Source organism: Peromyscus californicus, unplaced genomic scaffold, assembly GCF_007827085.1.
Source record: "Peromyscus californicus insignis strain IS unplaced genomic scaffold, ASM782708v3 Scaffold_3__1_contigs__length_106647218, whole genome shotgun sequence".
Taxonomy (NCBI): Eukaryota; Metazoa; Chordata; class Mammalia; order Rodentia; family Cricetidae; genus Peromyscus; species Peromyscus californicus.
Genome location: NW_026294551.1, coordinates 33,172,620 through 33,189,263, shown reverse-complemented (window position 1 = coordinate 33,189,263; position 16,644 = coordinate 33,172,620). Strand labels below are relative to the sequence as shown.

The 16,644-nt window shown below is 43.9% G+C and overlaps 1 protein-coding gene across 1 annotated transcript in view; it reads right to left on the bottom strand.

Moving 5' to 3' along the window:
- Positions 1 to 16,644, bottom strand: part of Ankfn1 (ankyrin repeat and fibronectin type III domain containing 1) — a 393,623-nt gene that overhangs the window by 58,533 nt on the left and 318,446 nt on the right. Inside the window, exons 10-13 of the mRNA XM_052757767.1 lie at positions 11,151 to 11,258; positions 4,960 to 5,059; positions 4,470 to 4,602; positions 3,873 to 3,989 (exon numbers count right to left, since the gene is read on the bottom strand). Coding sequence (XP_052613727.1) covers positions 3,873 to 3,989; positions 4,470 to 4,602; positions 4,960 to 5,059; positions 11,151 to 11,258 — 458 coding nt within the window. The remainder of the gene's footprint in view (positions 1 to 3,872; positions 3,990 to 4,469; positions 4,603 to 4,959; positions 5,060 to 11,150; positions 11,259 to 16,644) is intronic.

Below are 16,644 nucleotides of genomic sequence, written 5' to 3'. Positions count from 1 at the left end.
AAGTCACTGAGCCACCTCTCCAGTCTGAGATGAGTGTTGTAAAATAAAGATAGGAGGGGAGATCTGAGATTCAGAGCATGCGTGGAGGAGCAAGCCTTTGGTTGGAAGGATGAGACTATACCCAATGTTGAAAGAGGGGTGAAGAAAGACAAAGAAGTAATGGTCTGGCAATCATTGTTCTGAATGAAGACTAAAGGTACTGTGGGAGAGATTGACCTAACTCTGAGGACAGAGAAAGGCTTCCCGAGGAAGTATAAACATTAAGCTGAGATCTAAAATAAACATTAAGCTGAGACCTAAAGGCTACGTAGGCATTAGCAAGGCAAAGAGGTGAAAGAAGAGAGTATTCTAAGCAGAAAACAGCATATATGTTAGCAGAACAGATGGAGAAAGACAAACGAGAATGTGTGAGACAATCAGGAGAGGAGGGCGTTACGGAAGCTAAAGAATGTGCAAGTTTCAAACAGCAGAGCAGGACCAGGTGTACCAAATACTGTTAGGTGCCAGTTGTGAAGATGGCTCACAAGGGTCCATTGGAGTTAGTGATGCTGAAGTCATTGGCAGGGATGGAGAGAAATTTCATGAAGGCCTGCTACACAATTCGGGGATTCTCTTAAAGAATACAGAAGTGGATATTAATTTAGAATGAGAAAAGAAATCCTCACTTTCCCTTCCCTCCTCTGCCAATACTGGAGTTTGGGTCCCCTTTTCTTCCTGGAAATTCTTTAGGCAGTTTCTCAGAAATGCCAATTGATTGTAGTCCTACCTTCTCTCCCCTCCCCCCAAAACACCCTGGTTCTCCCACACTTGCAACCTCATCATTCCGGTGGGGACCTCTACAACCCAACTTTGTGGTGTTGCCCGCTCTGATGACTGGTGGCCTGATAGTACAGTTTTGTAGGAGTGGTACTAGAGCTGATGGGGGAATGCGAAGGTTGGTGGAGGAGGCTATAAGCAATTCTTCCAAGAAAGTTAGTGTGTGGAATGAAAAATGATTATTTGGTAGCTGAAAGGGTATGTGAGGGCACTTTAGGCATGGGGTTAACTTGAAGATGAGGTTTTTGAAAAAGGATTTATTTTTTATTACCTTTAATTATGTATGCGTGTCTGTGTGAGGGTTTGTACACATGAATGAAATGCCCATGGGAGCCAGAGGTGATGGATCTACCTGCAGCTGGAGTTACAGGTGGTTGTGAGCCACCTGCTGTAGATTTAGGGCACAAACTCAATCCTCTGCAAAAGTAGTAAGTGCTCTTAATCACCAAGGCACCTCTCCAGTCTGAGATGAGTATTTTTTAAAATTTATAATTAATTTTACATATCAGCCATAGAATCCCCTGTCCTTCTTCCTCCAACCCCCCATTCCCACCTCCTTTAAGGCAAGGACTCCCTGAGGGATTCAGCTCAGCCTGGTAGATTCAGTTGAGGCAGGTCTAGTCCCCTCCTCCCTTCACCCAAGCTGGGCAAAGTGTCCCAGCATAGGCCCTAGGTTCCAAAAGGCCAGCTCATGCACTAAGGACAGGTCCTGGCCCCACTGCCTGGGGGCCTCCTAAATAGTTCAAGCTAATCAACTGTCTCACTTATCCAGAGGGCCTGGTCCAGTTTCATGGGGGCTCCTCAGCTATTGGTTCATAGTTCATGTGTTTCTATTAGTTTGGCTATTTGTCCCTGTGCTTTCGAGATGAGTATTTTAAATGAAGATAGAAGAGATGAGATTCAGAGCATGCATGGAGGAGCAAGCCTTTGGTTGTGAGGGCGAGACTGGATAAACTGTTGGAACAAGGGAGAAAAAGAGAAGGTGATTATCTAGGCAGGTTTTGAAAATTTGGTGGTGGAAACCCATTCCCATCTCTTAGAAAATTAGTAACATCGTCACCGTTGTCAGGATGGAGAATGGGAAGGATGTAGGAGAATGAAGAAGGGCTTTAAATAGTTGCTTTATAGTGTGAGAAAGCAGGTTACTATAGAAATGCGGCAAAATCACTAGACAGCATCCTAGGTGAGAATCGTGGCTGTGTGTGGAGTAGAAAAACTGCCAGTCCTTTTCATGCATACGATGCGTTTCCTTTGAGAAATCTGAGTGAAACTACTTTAGTGTAGACATGCTGCATTGATCTAGGCTTACATTTTTTTTTTCCAAGACAAAAATCTAGGATATTTTCAAGGAGTGATTGTGATGTATCACAGAACCTCAGCTTGATAAAGAGGGAAATAGTCTCAAAAGATGGTGGGTTCAGAAGTTTGGAGTGGGAAGCAAGGAAAGCTAAGAGTGTTGTTATGGTGATATTTGTATTAAAATGTTATTTGTATGTTAATAAGTAAAGTTGCCCGGGGTCAGAGCTATTAGCAAGCCATAGGAAAGCAGGGCAGTGGTGGCATACACTTGTAATCCCAGCACTTGGTAGGCAGAGCTGGGTAAGTCTCTGTGTGTTCAGGGATACAGCCATTATTGGATACACATGCCTTTAATCTCAATACCAATCATGGAAAACCTGGAGGCCTATACAGACAGGCCGTGACGAGGCGGTCATGTGGTTGGGTTTACAACCAATGAGAAAGCAGAACAGGAACTCTATATAAAGACTTTAACACAGGGGTAGCTCTGGTTTGGAGAGGTAGGACCACTGCAGGAGGAAGGGTAAGGTTTTAGCTCTTAGCTCTGACCTCTTGGCTTTCTTCTTTGCATTGGTTCTGTGTTTCTTATTTAATAAGAAGGTTGGTTACATCTACATGTTGTGGTATGGATTGGGCAGGGTTGCACTGGCCATTGAGGTATCCCTCAGCATCTAACTGTATGGCTAGCAACAGCCTGTCCTCAGGTTGCTGATAGCACATGGAAGTGTTCAAGGAAGAATCCAGTCAACACATAACCAAGAGCTTTGCTTGAAATTCTAAGGTGGGTCAGTCTGTGGTCAGGTATATCCTAGTTATATGATGGGCTGGTGGAGGGTGTGGTCAGGCATATCCTGGTAATATTATGGGCTGGTGGGGGTGTGGTCAGACATATCCTAGTTATATGATGGGCTGGTTGGAGGGGTAGAGCCTCTTGGAAACTTCTTTCTCTTAAAGAAAAAAGTTTGGAAGATGGTGGCATAGCCCAATCAAAACTTCTCTTTGGGTTGTAGGAGGAGATTCTCAATTAAGAGTGAATTGAACGAACACTACTAAAATATGAAGCCACTGAGGACACAAGATGGTCTCTGCAGTGGAGTAGAACACAGACAGGCAAAGGTAACCTTTCCTAGCAACATGGTAATTGTTATGCAGTTATAGGGTTTAGTTGTTATTGCAGGGGTTCAAAAAGAGAAATTCTTGTGATTGTAGGTGGGGGTGGAGCTAGAAGATCTTTATGAACTTTTTATACCACGGTTGGTGTGGGCCTGCTGGCCAAATACAGCCTACCTCCCCATTATGCAAATTTCTAGAGATTATAAGAGATAGTTTTGTAAGTAGATACATATCACCGACAGAGGCTTAGGGTTCTCTTAAAGACACCAGCTTCATATACATGCATAGGCTTTTCCAAAGCAACACACCAGAGAGCTGCTTTAACTCCCTGCTGCTCTCTGCTCCCTTCATCCAGTCAAGTTCCCCTTGTTCTACAGGTGATGAACGTGAACCCTTGAAGAAGAACCGAGCTGATCGATTAGTATCAAATGAGGAACTCTGATCTCCTCACTCTTTCTTTAGGATTTCATACCAAAGGCCAACATGAGTAGGCGCATAGTCAGATTACCCAAGAAGCCTTCTGGTGGCCAGAGACCTGAAAGAGGAGGGAGCCCACCCTTCTTTTTCAGGTAGGGTTGGTGACTGAGCTCTTCGAGTTTGAAGACACTTTCCTTGAGGGTCTGAGCTCAAGCCTGGTCCCTCACCTGAAGCTGGGCGGTTGCAGCAAGCATCTTCTGCCGAGTTTGGAGCACTGTGGATGAGGACATAGATATGGGCACACTCTGCCTCAGCCACCTGATGTCTTCCCACATACAAGACAGCTGCAAAAGAAGCCACGAGGTCATATCATCGTCCAAGCCAGCGAATGATTTAGGTTAAGGCATCAAAGCAAAGCAGGAGAAGGAAACCTGACCCCCCCCTGATATTTGTTCTCCAGTCCATTTTCAGATACACACGAAACCACTTTTTGATCTCCGTCCAATTGGAAAAAGATCTGAATGCTAATGAAACAGTCAGATCTACATTTTAGTCTTTGCCAAATGATCCCATAACTCTGAATAGTGGAGACACAATCTGACAGGATGCACGCTTCTTTGCTTTGAAACTGTAGTGGAGACACTACTTCAGCCTTAAAAAAAATGACATAGGGCATACTGGGGCCATAAGGGATCTGTGAGATAATTTACTCCCACCCCAAAACTTTGATCGTGAGAGACCCCTCAACTGAAGTTTCAGAGATTTACGTGCAGTAACCCTGGTACAAGATCGGGAAAAATGAAACGAGGAAGGACTCAGTGTACCTTTGTGAACCACAGAAAATCTTGGGTAATTGAACTGCTGTGAGAGTCATCTATTTCAACAATTGGTATTTGATCTTCATTGGTGACTAACATATTGTCTTTATAATAAAATATAACAGCTATGTAGAGTCCTCTACAAAGAAAAAGAGAAAGAAAAAAACAAGTCTTCAACGGTTTGCTTTACCAAACAAGTCTCAGGAAATTATATATACTTACATATACAGATATGTGTATACAATTAAATATGTATGTATATATAATTAGTTTTAGACATGTTGCAAGCTGAATTGAAAATGCACCTAGGAACATATTTTTGCTATGTATCGGGAATTTACTGGCTAGAACTTAGAGATTGGTGTCTTGCCCAAATTCTCAGGAGAATTCATTCTTTTAATAAAGATACATACTTTTTACTTGGTTTCCATTTCGAACCCTGGCTAGTTCATTCCTGAGGTGTTAAGACTGCCTACAGAGAGTGTTTAGGACCCACCGTTTCAAGGTCTTCACAAACTTGTTGGAGGAATGGAACAGGTGCTTCAGGCTCCTCGACACTGACTGCTTGCGGCCCGTGGTTTGCAATTTCGAACTTTCTGGAATGTAGAAAGAAGATGCAGTGCAGATTCCATCGGACGGGTCAACGTTTCTGCTTTTCCTTCCTACTTCCTGCCCTTCCCTTGTTCCTGTGTGTCACTTACCAATTTCATACAGGGGTCCAGCTTATTGTTTCCTCAAGAAACTTGTCTTTATTGAGGTACCGGTTGCTCTGGCCTGCATTGGAAATGCCCCTAATAGGCCCATGTTTTGAATGTTCGGTCTCCAGTGAGTGGAGTTGTTTGCAGGGATTGGTAGTTTGGAGGTTTTGGGGGGTGAGGCCTGGCTGTTGGAGGTAGCTTACTGGGGCCAGGCCCTCGGGGGTGTATTGTCCATTTGGCTCTTACCTTTTGATTCCCCAAAGAGTGAATGACATTTGCTGCTATGTACCCCTGCCACCTCCTCCATGATATATGAGCACTTCACCAGGCCTTCCCCACGAATGGTGTGAAACCATGAGATATGACAAATCCTTCCTCCTTTGAGTAGTTCCTGCCTGGTGTTTTGTCAAAGCTGTGGAAGAGCAGTTCATCCCCTAGTAGTTGGCTCAGTCTGTGAACAGCTCTTCACAAATGTGAGGTGGGCAATATTTATAACCGAGGGAAACCACTTCAGGTCTTTTCATACTCTCAGTCAAGATGAGTGCTCTCTTATGAAGCAAGATGAAGAGAAAGGGAACCAATTCCTTTTCCTCTTCCCCCTTTACCTCCTGGATTTTTAATATTCACCATTTCTCAATGCTTTCAAAGTTCCCTTGTTAGCTTATATATCTAGTTAAATCTTTTCCTTTTAGGGTTAATATGAGCACATTACAGAAGATCTGGAGAATAGGAAAAAAAAAAAAAGGAACAGATTTACCCAACTCATCCCACCACTTGATATAACTACAATTAGCATCCTGGGGCAGTCTTTTCTAGTATGTGGGTTTACTTATGAGTATATCTGTAGGTAGTAGAGAACCCAGCCTCAACAGATATATCTACATCACAGCTCCTGCTCAGGGACCCACAGAAGAGGGGACAGAAAGATTGTAAGAGCCACAATACCAGGAAGTCTGTCCTAGAAATGGCTGCACAAACAGGGCAGGACCAATGACAACGTCAATAAACATGGTGACTTGGAAAGGGAGAAATTTCTCGAGGTCCCACCCCTAGAGAAAGACCTACAGGAAACTATTGGCTGCTGGGAGAAGAAGAATTAGCCTCTCCCAGGGATGAATCCCCGTATTGATGGTCCAATGCAGAGTGGTCAGCCTTGAAACTGTATACACAACAAAACCAAAACGGATTTAGCAGGTTATATTTACATATACATTTGTGCATACATTCGCATATGTACACACATACATGTATATATGTAACTAATAAAGACGTTATCAATTTGAGGAGGGGGACATGGGAAGAACTCAAGGAAGGATAGCAGAGAGGAGTTAGTGGCAGTAAAGGGAGGGGGGAAGTGATGTAATTCTCTTTCATTTAAAAACAAAATTTTAAACAGGAAAAAACAAAATAAAATATATGTAGGGATAGGTCTCACTATTAACTTTATTGTTTAGCTCGAGGGACTGGGACTGAGAAACAGATGAATTGTCCAAAATAGCAAAGATGGTCCCCAGAGAGACTGAGTAAATCACCTTGGGAAAGCGGCTGTGCGTGTCTCTGTAGGTGTGAGTGTTACCATATCGCCCAGGTTTCCTCGCCTGTTTATAACCCAGAGTTATCCCTGAGAGCTGTGGTAGAATCCCCAGATGTCTGTAAACAGTGTTTGCAAGTAATGCTCCACGAATTCAGGCAAGATGGTCGATGCTGCCACTTATTCGGTTGTATGTAGTAAAGGGAAGCTGAGGTGATTGGTGTCATCACGGAGCTTTGGCAGGCCTGTTCCCAGGGATGAGAACAGAAGCCCCAACACTGCCGTTAGACAGAGAAGCCTGGGGATGGGGGGAATGGCCCATGCTGCGGCCCACCCAGTGTGGCTCTGCCTATGATCCCACAGGAGTCATTGGCTGACATGTACACTTATATCGACGTCAGACTTAGCGCTAGTAATGGTTGCTCCTGGAAGAAAAAGGTAAAATAATTTCTGTTTCTGATTTGAACATGAGTTTGACTGTTGGAGAACAGCCCTGCTGTTCAAGGCTGGGAGTCAGCGTAGCCATCGCCTGCCACTCTGTCTAAACCTTACTAAATTCAGAACAGGCAGGGACGGAAATGGATTCTATAAGGGCAAATCAACGGGACAGAAGACAACGGTAAGTGAGATTTGGTAGCAGAAAGCAGGTAGACAGATGGACTTACCAGGCTTGAGAAAGATGAGGCTTAAACACCCCCAGTGGACCACTGAGAAGTAACCTGGTTCACCCCACAGCCCCCCTGGCTGCTAGTAGTGGGAGGGGACACATATGCAGCTAAAATTGGGAGTTTCCGAAATCTGTTTAAAAATCAGACTTCTGGATTCCTCCTCTACTGCATAGCTAGACAAAGACCCCTTTCCTACCCTAGATGAAAGTTAGTGGCTTGTTCTCTAGAAAGTAAAACAAACAGAAAAAAAAAATCAATGAGCAACAAAAGCCAAAGTCCTGGAGGAGGAGACAGGGAGACATCAGGGACAACAGGAAATGGGATGGCCGTGGTCATGGTACTAGGTATTCAAATGGGAAGCCTAAATAAAAGTTTTCCCATATGGTATCTACCCATTATGTTCTCAGAACACATACTGAAAGCTGTACTTTCTAGGCAGGAGCTTGGGAGAAATTTCTCTAAGAATTTCACCGGAGAATACACCCACAGATCATGACATTGGTGACTTCCCAAGGAAAACATGGCACCCGTTCACCTGACAGTGAGGCCCGTGAATAAAGCTCCTTGTCCATGTGCTCAGAACTCTCCAGTGGCCACTGGTCTCTCTCCTTTTAAATTTGAGCAGACACCGAAGGAAGGCTCTTTAGGCAGTTAAAGGACGTGTCCACCAGGCAGCACAAAGGCCAACACCAGGTAAAAGAGTGAGTCTGAAGGGGGACAGTGTTGACCAAATACAAAACGGATCAAAACAGAGCTTGCCATTAACATTCTGAGAGACAAGACAGGGATTACTTGTTTCTTAGTAGTAGAACAAAAGAGCATTGGGAGTTAAAAATGTTATCTGAAACTTCAAAATCCAACAGAAGGCTTAGGAAATGAAAGTGATAATTTTTTTTTTGAGAAATTGGAGCAAAGGGATGTCAGGATGGAAACTAGAGAGGAAAATTAAAGAAAATGAGAGGAATTGAGCTAGGTGTGACAGCACACAGCTGATATCCCAGCACCGAAGGTAGAGGCAGGAGAATTACCACAAGTTTAAGGCCAGCCTGGTCTGCATAGTGAGTTCCAAATCAACCAGGCCTTTATGTTGAGACCTTCCCTTAAAAACAAACAAAAAACAAGGGCCGAGAAAGAAATCAAAAGGACTAGTTTAGGAGACTTCAACCTCTAACTAGGAAGAATTCTGGTAGGAGAGAAGAGAGGCAAAGGGGTAGTGGTGGTGGAAGAAATGAAGACCCACAATTAAGACATAAACCTCCATGCAGAAAGGACTTGGGAGACTTTGGGACTGGTCGGACAGGGTTTGCGGAGTAGAGAAGCTTGTCTATTGCTTCTGCATTGGAGTCTGCTGTGTATTGGTGCGGATCCCACTCAGCACAGTGGGGTCACCACTCATGTAAGATGTGTCCCCCAAGCACTGTGGGGGGAGAGTGGCGTCAGTCTTCATTCACAAGAACACCGAAGGAAAAGAAGCTAGAGTTTGTGAGGGGCTTCCACTGTGCTGGGTGTGTTGAGTCTGTGGCCCCATTTCCTCCTCATACCAACCAACACTGCAAGTTCGACAGCCTGGTTTTCTAATAAAGAAGCTGTGATCAGGGCTAGGTTAAATGCTCCTTCCAAAGCTCTAAATGGTAGAACTAGGACTCGGGGTAATTATTTCTTTTTTCTAAATTGCAAAGTTTATAAAGGTTTATGTCCCCAATAAACCACAGTATCTCAATGTAGTGAATATTCAAAACAACAGCTTCAGAGTCTCTGTGAGCAATCTTTACACAGCCTCTGCTAGCCTTTGAAACAGAGTTGTGTTGACATGTCTGAGAAGTGTTCTTTTTTTCTGGGAGCTAATTTATTTTATCTTGACTGGTCATAGGTCAGTCTTTTCCAAAGTTTACGACATAGAATCCCGATTCTATGGCAAAGGCTTCATATGGCTGAAGAGTCTGGGCAATGTTGTTTAACCATGTTTTCTAGGTTCTTTACTGGAGTCTTTAATACCCTGGTGTCTATTTTGCATTTCCATGAGAGGAATGAAGAGTTCAGTGTCTCCTAACCTTATCTGACCTGAGCTCTTGAGCTGAGTCTCTCACAAGACTGCTGCATCTCTTACGTTGTATTATTTTCAGTGCCCAGGATTTACTTTACCCAATTTTAAAATGTCCCTTTTGGTGAATGTCTACTTTATTCCTTAGTTACATCATTCCTAATATTATGTGTACAGCTATGGTTTGGAAAGGGGCACGGGCATGCATGTCAAGAGTTGAGTGGAAACTATAGAAATAATTGAGCTACCCAGGAAATCATCTCTTGGTTACTGGATAGTAATCACATAGTAATAGGGAGAGTATCTGAGTCCTTAGTAACATACAAATAAAAAACCCCTCCTGGTCGTGGGCAGTTTCAGTTTCTGTCCTCAGAATACCAAACACAAAGTGGCTATGGGTTACAAAGAGCACCTGTCCAGTCACTGGATCATCTTTGCTTTCTTACAGGAGTCAGAGGCAGAAAAGAGAGGAACTCAGGTAACACCACACTTGATGAAATGAGCCCCAGGAACCCAGGACTGAGCGGACTTTGGTCATATAGAATGTTGCAGGTCTCCTTTTTTTTTTGGTGGTGGTGGTGGTGGTGGTGGTGGTGGTGTCAAGTCTTCCTAGAGATCCAGGAATGAAAATCCCACTTAGGTTTCCTTCTCCAGCTGCTCTCGTACATATTTACATCTCCTAATGAGCCACTCATTAGAAAAACACCATTTTCTTGCAAACACTTGCCCTCATCTCCAGCTAGAGCCAACGTTTCTGAAGGGCCCTGTTGTCAGAGCTATACAGTAATTGGGAAACTTTGTGCTAATGCTAAGTATGATTTATGCCTCATCTAAACAGCAAGAACAGCATCTTAGTTTGAGCCATGGGTTTTTTTTACCCAGCTGGCTCAGCAGTGCCCTGAATCTAGAGCACAGAGTAGTCAGAGATCTGATGGGAGCATGGAAAATGAAAACTTTATGGAGGCTTTAAATTCTCCAAATAAAACTAAGTGCCTCTTCCACGAATCATTACACAGATCAGAAACCTGACCCTGGCCCATCTGAGCAGCCCAAGTAACAGAGAAGCTTTTAAAAGCATCTCGGAGTCTCTGGGTGAAGTGGGGCTAAAATCGAGAGGAGGTGAGCTCTCCTCCTGCCCCAACAGTGGAATGGAGGAAGACTACAGTTGAAGGCGGGATTAAAGTTCAGCAGGACAAACACGAGGCACAACAGGAAGACTGGACTTGGCACCACAAGTCCCAGGCCATAGCTTGTCGTTATGACCTTGGGCAAATCGACTTAGCCTCCCTTGCAATGGCCAGAGCGAGGATGAAGTTGGCATGGTGGATGTGAAAAAGCATTGTAAGCTATTTTATCAATAGAAGTGAAGGCTTGTTGTGTTGTCCTTGCTGGAGCGCCCTCCACGATGCTCGGGGTGAAATGCTGAAGAAGCTTGTCTCAAGGCCCACGGACGTGTCCTGTGAAGGGCCAGCTCAGAGAGAGCAGAACAGTAGCGGAGGCTGTTTTTTCCTCGCGCCTATTTTCAAACTTTCTGCGTGGAGAGGAGGAGAGAGGAAGGGGAGGAAAGGAGAGGGAAGGCCCCGTGGAAGGGTTAAAGCAAGATAGTGCTGTAAAGTGATTCCAGATGTACAAATATTAATATCTCTTTTTCCCTGATGAATGAGAAGGTATGACCCAGCTAGGAAACTGCTAAAATTACCGGCGCCACTGAGACCTCAGCCGATGGCCCAGCACAGATTTTATCCTTACCCCGGCAGCTGTAATGCTGAGGAAGGGCTCGGACCTGCTGCAGCAGGCTCTCCAGAACTTCGCTCTGTCCCTTGTGTCTGGGCTCTCTGTCGTCATAGTCTTTCCAGTCTATTGAACAAAAGAAACAAACAGAGGGAAACGGTAAAGCAGAGGCGGCCTCGGCCCTGCCTTGCCTGAGGTGCTGGGGTTTTGTGTTCCCTACCCACAGGCTCCGTGGATGAGCACCCAGCACACGCAGACCTGGCAGGCGATGCCGACGACCGTTTGGGAGCTGCCATTGTTCAGAGCTCTATGCAAAACAGTAATTGTGGTTGGCTTCTCTGTGTTGGGCAGTTTGGGGGCAAGAGAAAATGGTGCTTGAGAGCCAAAAGAAATAGGAAATTTGGAAGTCCAATATCTCCTCGCCTAGCCCTCCCTCCCCTGCTCAGCATCCCCTGTCCTATCGGTGCCCCTGTAACCTCTTCACTCAGCACCCCGAGTTTCAACAGGATTTTCACAGTAGGAAAGACGGGTGGGAATGTGCAGACTAGATGAAATCCACAGTCCCAATGCTTTTATTGTAGGTTTCACACTTTTGGCCAAATTGACATTTCTTTCCAAGGAAAGAGCCCATGTCAGATGCCAAGAAATGGAAATCTACATTTTGCTCTAATGAATGTCTGCTTTGGTGAGCTGGCACAGCGGCCCCTGCACATACTCCGAGCCACCAACCACCCTGTCTGCTCAGTCTCTAAATATACAGTATTAGCTTACATGGCAAATTTAAATTGCAGTCCCCGCTGAGATTTTCTCCCCCTTCTATTTTCATTCCATTTGGCTATAATGATATCAAGAGTAATAACTCATATGGGACTAATGTCAAGATTGCAACTCTGCTGTCTCCAGCTCTAGATTTCCCCCCAGCCGGTCAGTTCACTTCATTGTCCGTCTCCGCTCCTCTTCACCCTCCTCTACTTTTGATTTCTGAATGTCTCAAAAACAACAACTTCAAGTACATCTCCATGAAGGCTAGTCACTCAACCTCAGAGAAGCCTGTCAGTTCCTGACAGAATTGTTTTAAAAGTACAGCATTGTCGTTGTTCAGACACTCAAGTCCTTCACAGCAGAGAGGGCCAGTCATCTCACAGTGGTCCATCTGAAATCCAGGGATGTATGCATTTTGGAGAGACATCATTGGGGGTCAGTTAAGCCCAGAGATGGTACGAGTTGGATCAGGTAGGGTAATGTAAAGTTAGGTTTCGGATGCACTAAAACTCCAATGTAAGCATCGGCTCCTCCTGTTCCCAGTTCACTGCAGGGAAGTCCTTTATATCGACAGGCCCTTCACTCCCTAATTTGAAAAATGAGGATGGTGTCCTGTCTTGTGAAAGGTTTATGAGGATGAAATGAGAAGTATATTAGGGATCTGGCACAATGCCTGTCCCATGACAGGCATTCTGTAAATAAGACTTGAAGGCAATTCAGTATGGAAACACTATTTTTTTTATCCCATCTGATGATTATCTAGAAAAAAGGGGGCCTCATAGTTTTTCAAGCCCCTCTTCCTTCCTATTCTCTCTTATGTGTAGTTCATTTTACCTTGAGGAAGATGAAGCTGAGACATCCCTTCCCCATTCCAGACCTGCCTCGCTCAGCTTGGAGGCCCAGCCAGCGCTGACATGACGGCCTGGTGACCTTGTACATAGCGTTCATGCTCCTTTCATTATACTGCACATGTTTATTTTTTCTTTCGGGCATGAGAGTTAGATCTTAGTTGGAGTTTGTCTTGGGGCTTAGTTGTGGTCAACTCTGGAGACAGAAGATTGGCACAGGTGCCTTCTGTTCCTTGTGGGCAAGAGCCATGACTAAACCTCTCTTTGCCCCATTTGTCTCCCATTGCAAAGTTAGTTTTTAATCTCTTTGGTAGGATGAGATTGAAAAGAAAGTATGAGCCAGCCAAGTAGCATCCTGGGCACATGGGAAACGCTCAGTATGCTGCTGGCAAGGCACTGGGAATCTAAGCATGATGGTGTTCAGGAAGGCTGGGACATTTGAAGTTTAGGGAAATAACTGCAGAGGCCTTTACAGTACAGCCCTGCTTGCATCTGGACACAGAAAAACATCGCCAATCATGGATGTGCATGGGTCACTGTTCCTTTAGTTGGAGGGATGCCTCTCAAGTGCCGACGGTACAGTGAGGATGAGCAGGAGCCTGTGCTTGAGTCCTGCTCCTGGGTGGCTGAGTTAGTACACGGACCTGAACATGCTAATGTGTTCTAATGAGTCTTAATGCTGTCAACAGTACCGGGAGGGGGTGCTGGAATGGGTTTCAGCTTCTCAGCTTAGCCCTTTTACATTGGAGTTGAGCTGGATCTGATGACTTTACGATACATACAAAAATTGCTAATGCTCAATTGCAGCCCCAGCGAGCACTGAACAATGCCAACCATTTTGGAAAGAATGAGTTATTTCTCATAGATGTTTGGAAAGTTCTGATGACTTACATAAAATAGGAGACTGCAGGGATGAGGGAGAAAATTGAAAATATATTAAGAAATCAGGACCCTGACAGGAGTAAACTTCACATGGTAGGAAAAAGCAGATTGTGGCACATAATACAGCTCACTGTTCTGGTAATGAGACACTTCAATTGCAACACAATGCAGGGCTTACATTCACTGGCCGTATCAGGGTTTTCCTGATCGTAACTCAGCACAAGCCTGTCTGGGCGCTTTTCTCTTATTATGTACCATACCATATAACATAAGTCTATAAAAACACACATTAAGGCCTTTTGTAAAAATATAAAAAAAAGTTTTATAGCTTACTGGAACTATTACCAATTTCCAATTACTCTGTCATGTTAGAGTACATTGTCCTCTAGTAAATATCTGAATACTGATACATGTTACATCACAATGTCATACTCTGTTTATAAATAGAATGAGAGTGTTTTTATATTGTTCTTTCCAAGTGATATGGCATGTCTGCAGCAACTCTAACCATATGCTAGGTCTTCGACTCTTTGCCAGCTACCCTTGCTATCAAACACACTGTTTTAGAAAGCATTGCTATTTCACTATGCTAATTACCAATAAATAAAAGACTCCCCTAAGCCCCAAACAACCATTCTTGTCTTTCTGGAGAGAGGTCTACGCATGAGCTTGTTAGAGAGGAATGTATGAAGAGAATGTACAGCTTATAGAGCCCAAACATCTGAGCTTTAGAGGTCAATGTGTTGTATGCAGATCAGAATTTGTGTGAAGTGTACCTTTGGAATCAGTTCCTGCCTGTGCTTCCAGCTTAACTGAGACTAGGCTTTTCTGTGTGTGTGTGTGTGTGTGTGTGTGTGTGTGTGTGTGTGTGTGTGTATTTTCTAGTGCTCTGTCTCTAATAATACACATCCCCTGCTATTGCCATTAGGATCCATCCCTTAGTGTCTTAATCTTGCAATTCCCAGCACAAGTTTCTGATAAATCTTCAGCAATGGAAATATCCAAACCAAACTAATGATGAAACCATCAAATGCAGAGGGGAGTCAGGGGCCTTGGAGAGCACTGGCATTGGTGGTCCGAGGCCAGGTGAGACCCTGCATACCTACGGATTCTACTAGAGGAGGTAGGCATGGTTGACTGGCCTTCAGCCTGCTTCTCTGACTGATAGTAGGGCTCTAGTTACAACAGGAGACATGGAAGGATCTTGAGCATTCAGGTTTGAATCATGGTTCAGCTGTGTACCAGTGATGTGGCCTCCAAAAAGGGCTCTACCTGAATTCCAGTTCAAAGACTGGACTCTGTAAATATGCCTCTTATGTTAATAGCTCCCCTGGTCAGTCAAAGAGATCAAGCCGAGTGTGTCAAGTTCTTAGGTTAATGCCCTGAATGGAATGAGTCTTACAAAGGCTGTGTCTGATGGTGATGATGCTATAGATGATAATGACAGTGATGCTGACCCACAAGGCAATAGGGAAGACAAAGGACTGCTGTGAGGGTAAGGAGAGACACCGCACGGAAAACCCCAAGTATCACCTGATTCATGGGTGGTCTTGGGTGAAAGGTTGTTAAATCGTTTGAAAACTAGAAACACATAAACGAGAAAGCACAAACTCATAACCTAGGTGTCTACTGTTAAACGTGTGTGTACCTGTGTGTGTGTGTGTATGTACACATATGTATATGTGCATGTGGAGGCCAGAGATGAAACTTGGGTGGTTTCCTTAGTTGCTATCCATCTTGGTTTTAAAGACAGGGTCTCTCACTGAGCCTGGAATTTTCTAGGCAGTCTGAAGCTCCTTCTGTTTCTGTCCCGTCCCCAGCATTGTGATTACAAGTGCGTACCACCACACCCTGGCTTTTTTATTGTGGGTTTTGGGGATCAAACTCAGGTCCTCTTACTTGTGTGGTTAGCACTTTACCAAGCCAGCCACCTCTACAGCCCATGTTAAATTTTGATAATGATCTAGTCACACCCCTAGTTATTATAGGTGAACTAATGGTGAAATGAATGGACTCCCTACATTTTCTATTATTATTTTATATAAAAACTGTACTGTAGGATTTTTTTTGTACATTTCTACACAATGGGCTTTTTAAACACATATTTTTAAGTGATTGATCATATTTGGCTCTTTAATATAGACAGTGAATATAACCACACTTTACCATTAGACAAATATTGGGTATTTGTTTTCTTTGCTACACATGATATTTAGCTACTATTACTGCTGCAGTGCACATTTTGTGCATAATTGTTTATCTGCATCTGTTTCCTTAAACTAGCTCCCAAGATGTAAATTGAGGTAAAGGAAATGGTTATCCATAAGGCATTTGAATAAGATCCAAGTTGAGTTCCAGAAATGATTAAGCAGTTCTCACTCTCACAAGAAGCATATGACAGTACTCTTAACTATAACATGAATGACTTTTTAAAAAGATGAAAATAGAGCCCAGAGCCCTGGGCTCATTGTAAAGAATAGCCTACTCTCTTGCATGTCTGGAGTTGTTTGTTCTGGTTAATTAAATTTTCTGGTTAACAAGAAGTTATAACAAACATACCCAGGCATACATTATTAATCGTTAAATGATTGCAAGACATCTTTGCTGGGTTTCTCAGCCACTACTAAAAAGTTTAGATGTTGTGTTGGTTGGGCAGTGACTGTTAATAAAAAGCTTTTCTCTTGGCAGAATGTCAGGTAAATCAAAGGGGTTTGATTTCATTCTCATAGGAGATCAATGTGATGTGTCCACTGTAGCGAGGAAAGGAAAAAAGGGCTAAGATGGATTGCATACTCTGCGCTGGCCACCCTCATGGTGTCCTCTCCATCCCTGAAAAGTCCTGTGACATGAATGATTTAGACCCATTCTACAGATGCTGAATTGAGGCTGAGAGTTTCGGTAACCTTTGAAGGCTACAACTAAAAGACACCACTCTCAGGAAACTTGTGATTTCAGATGCCTTCTTCTCTACCCTGAGTTGCCTTCCTGTGAGCATTTCTGCAGAGCGATCGTCATTCTAT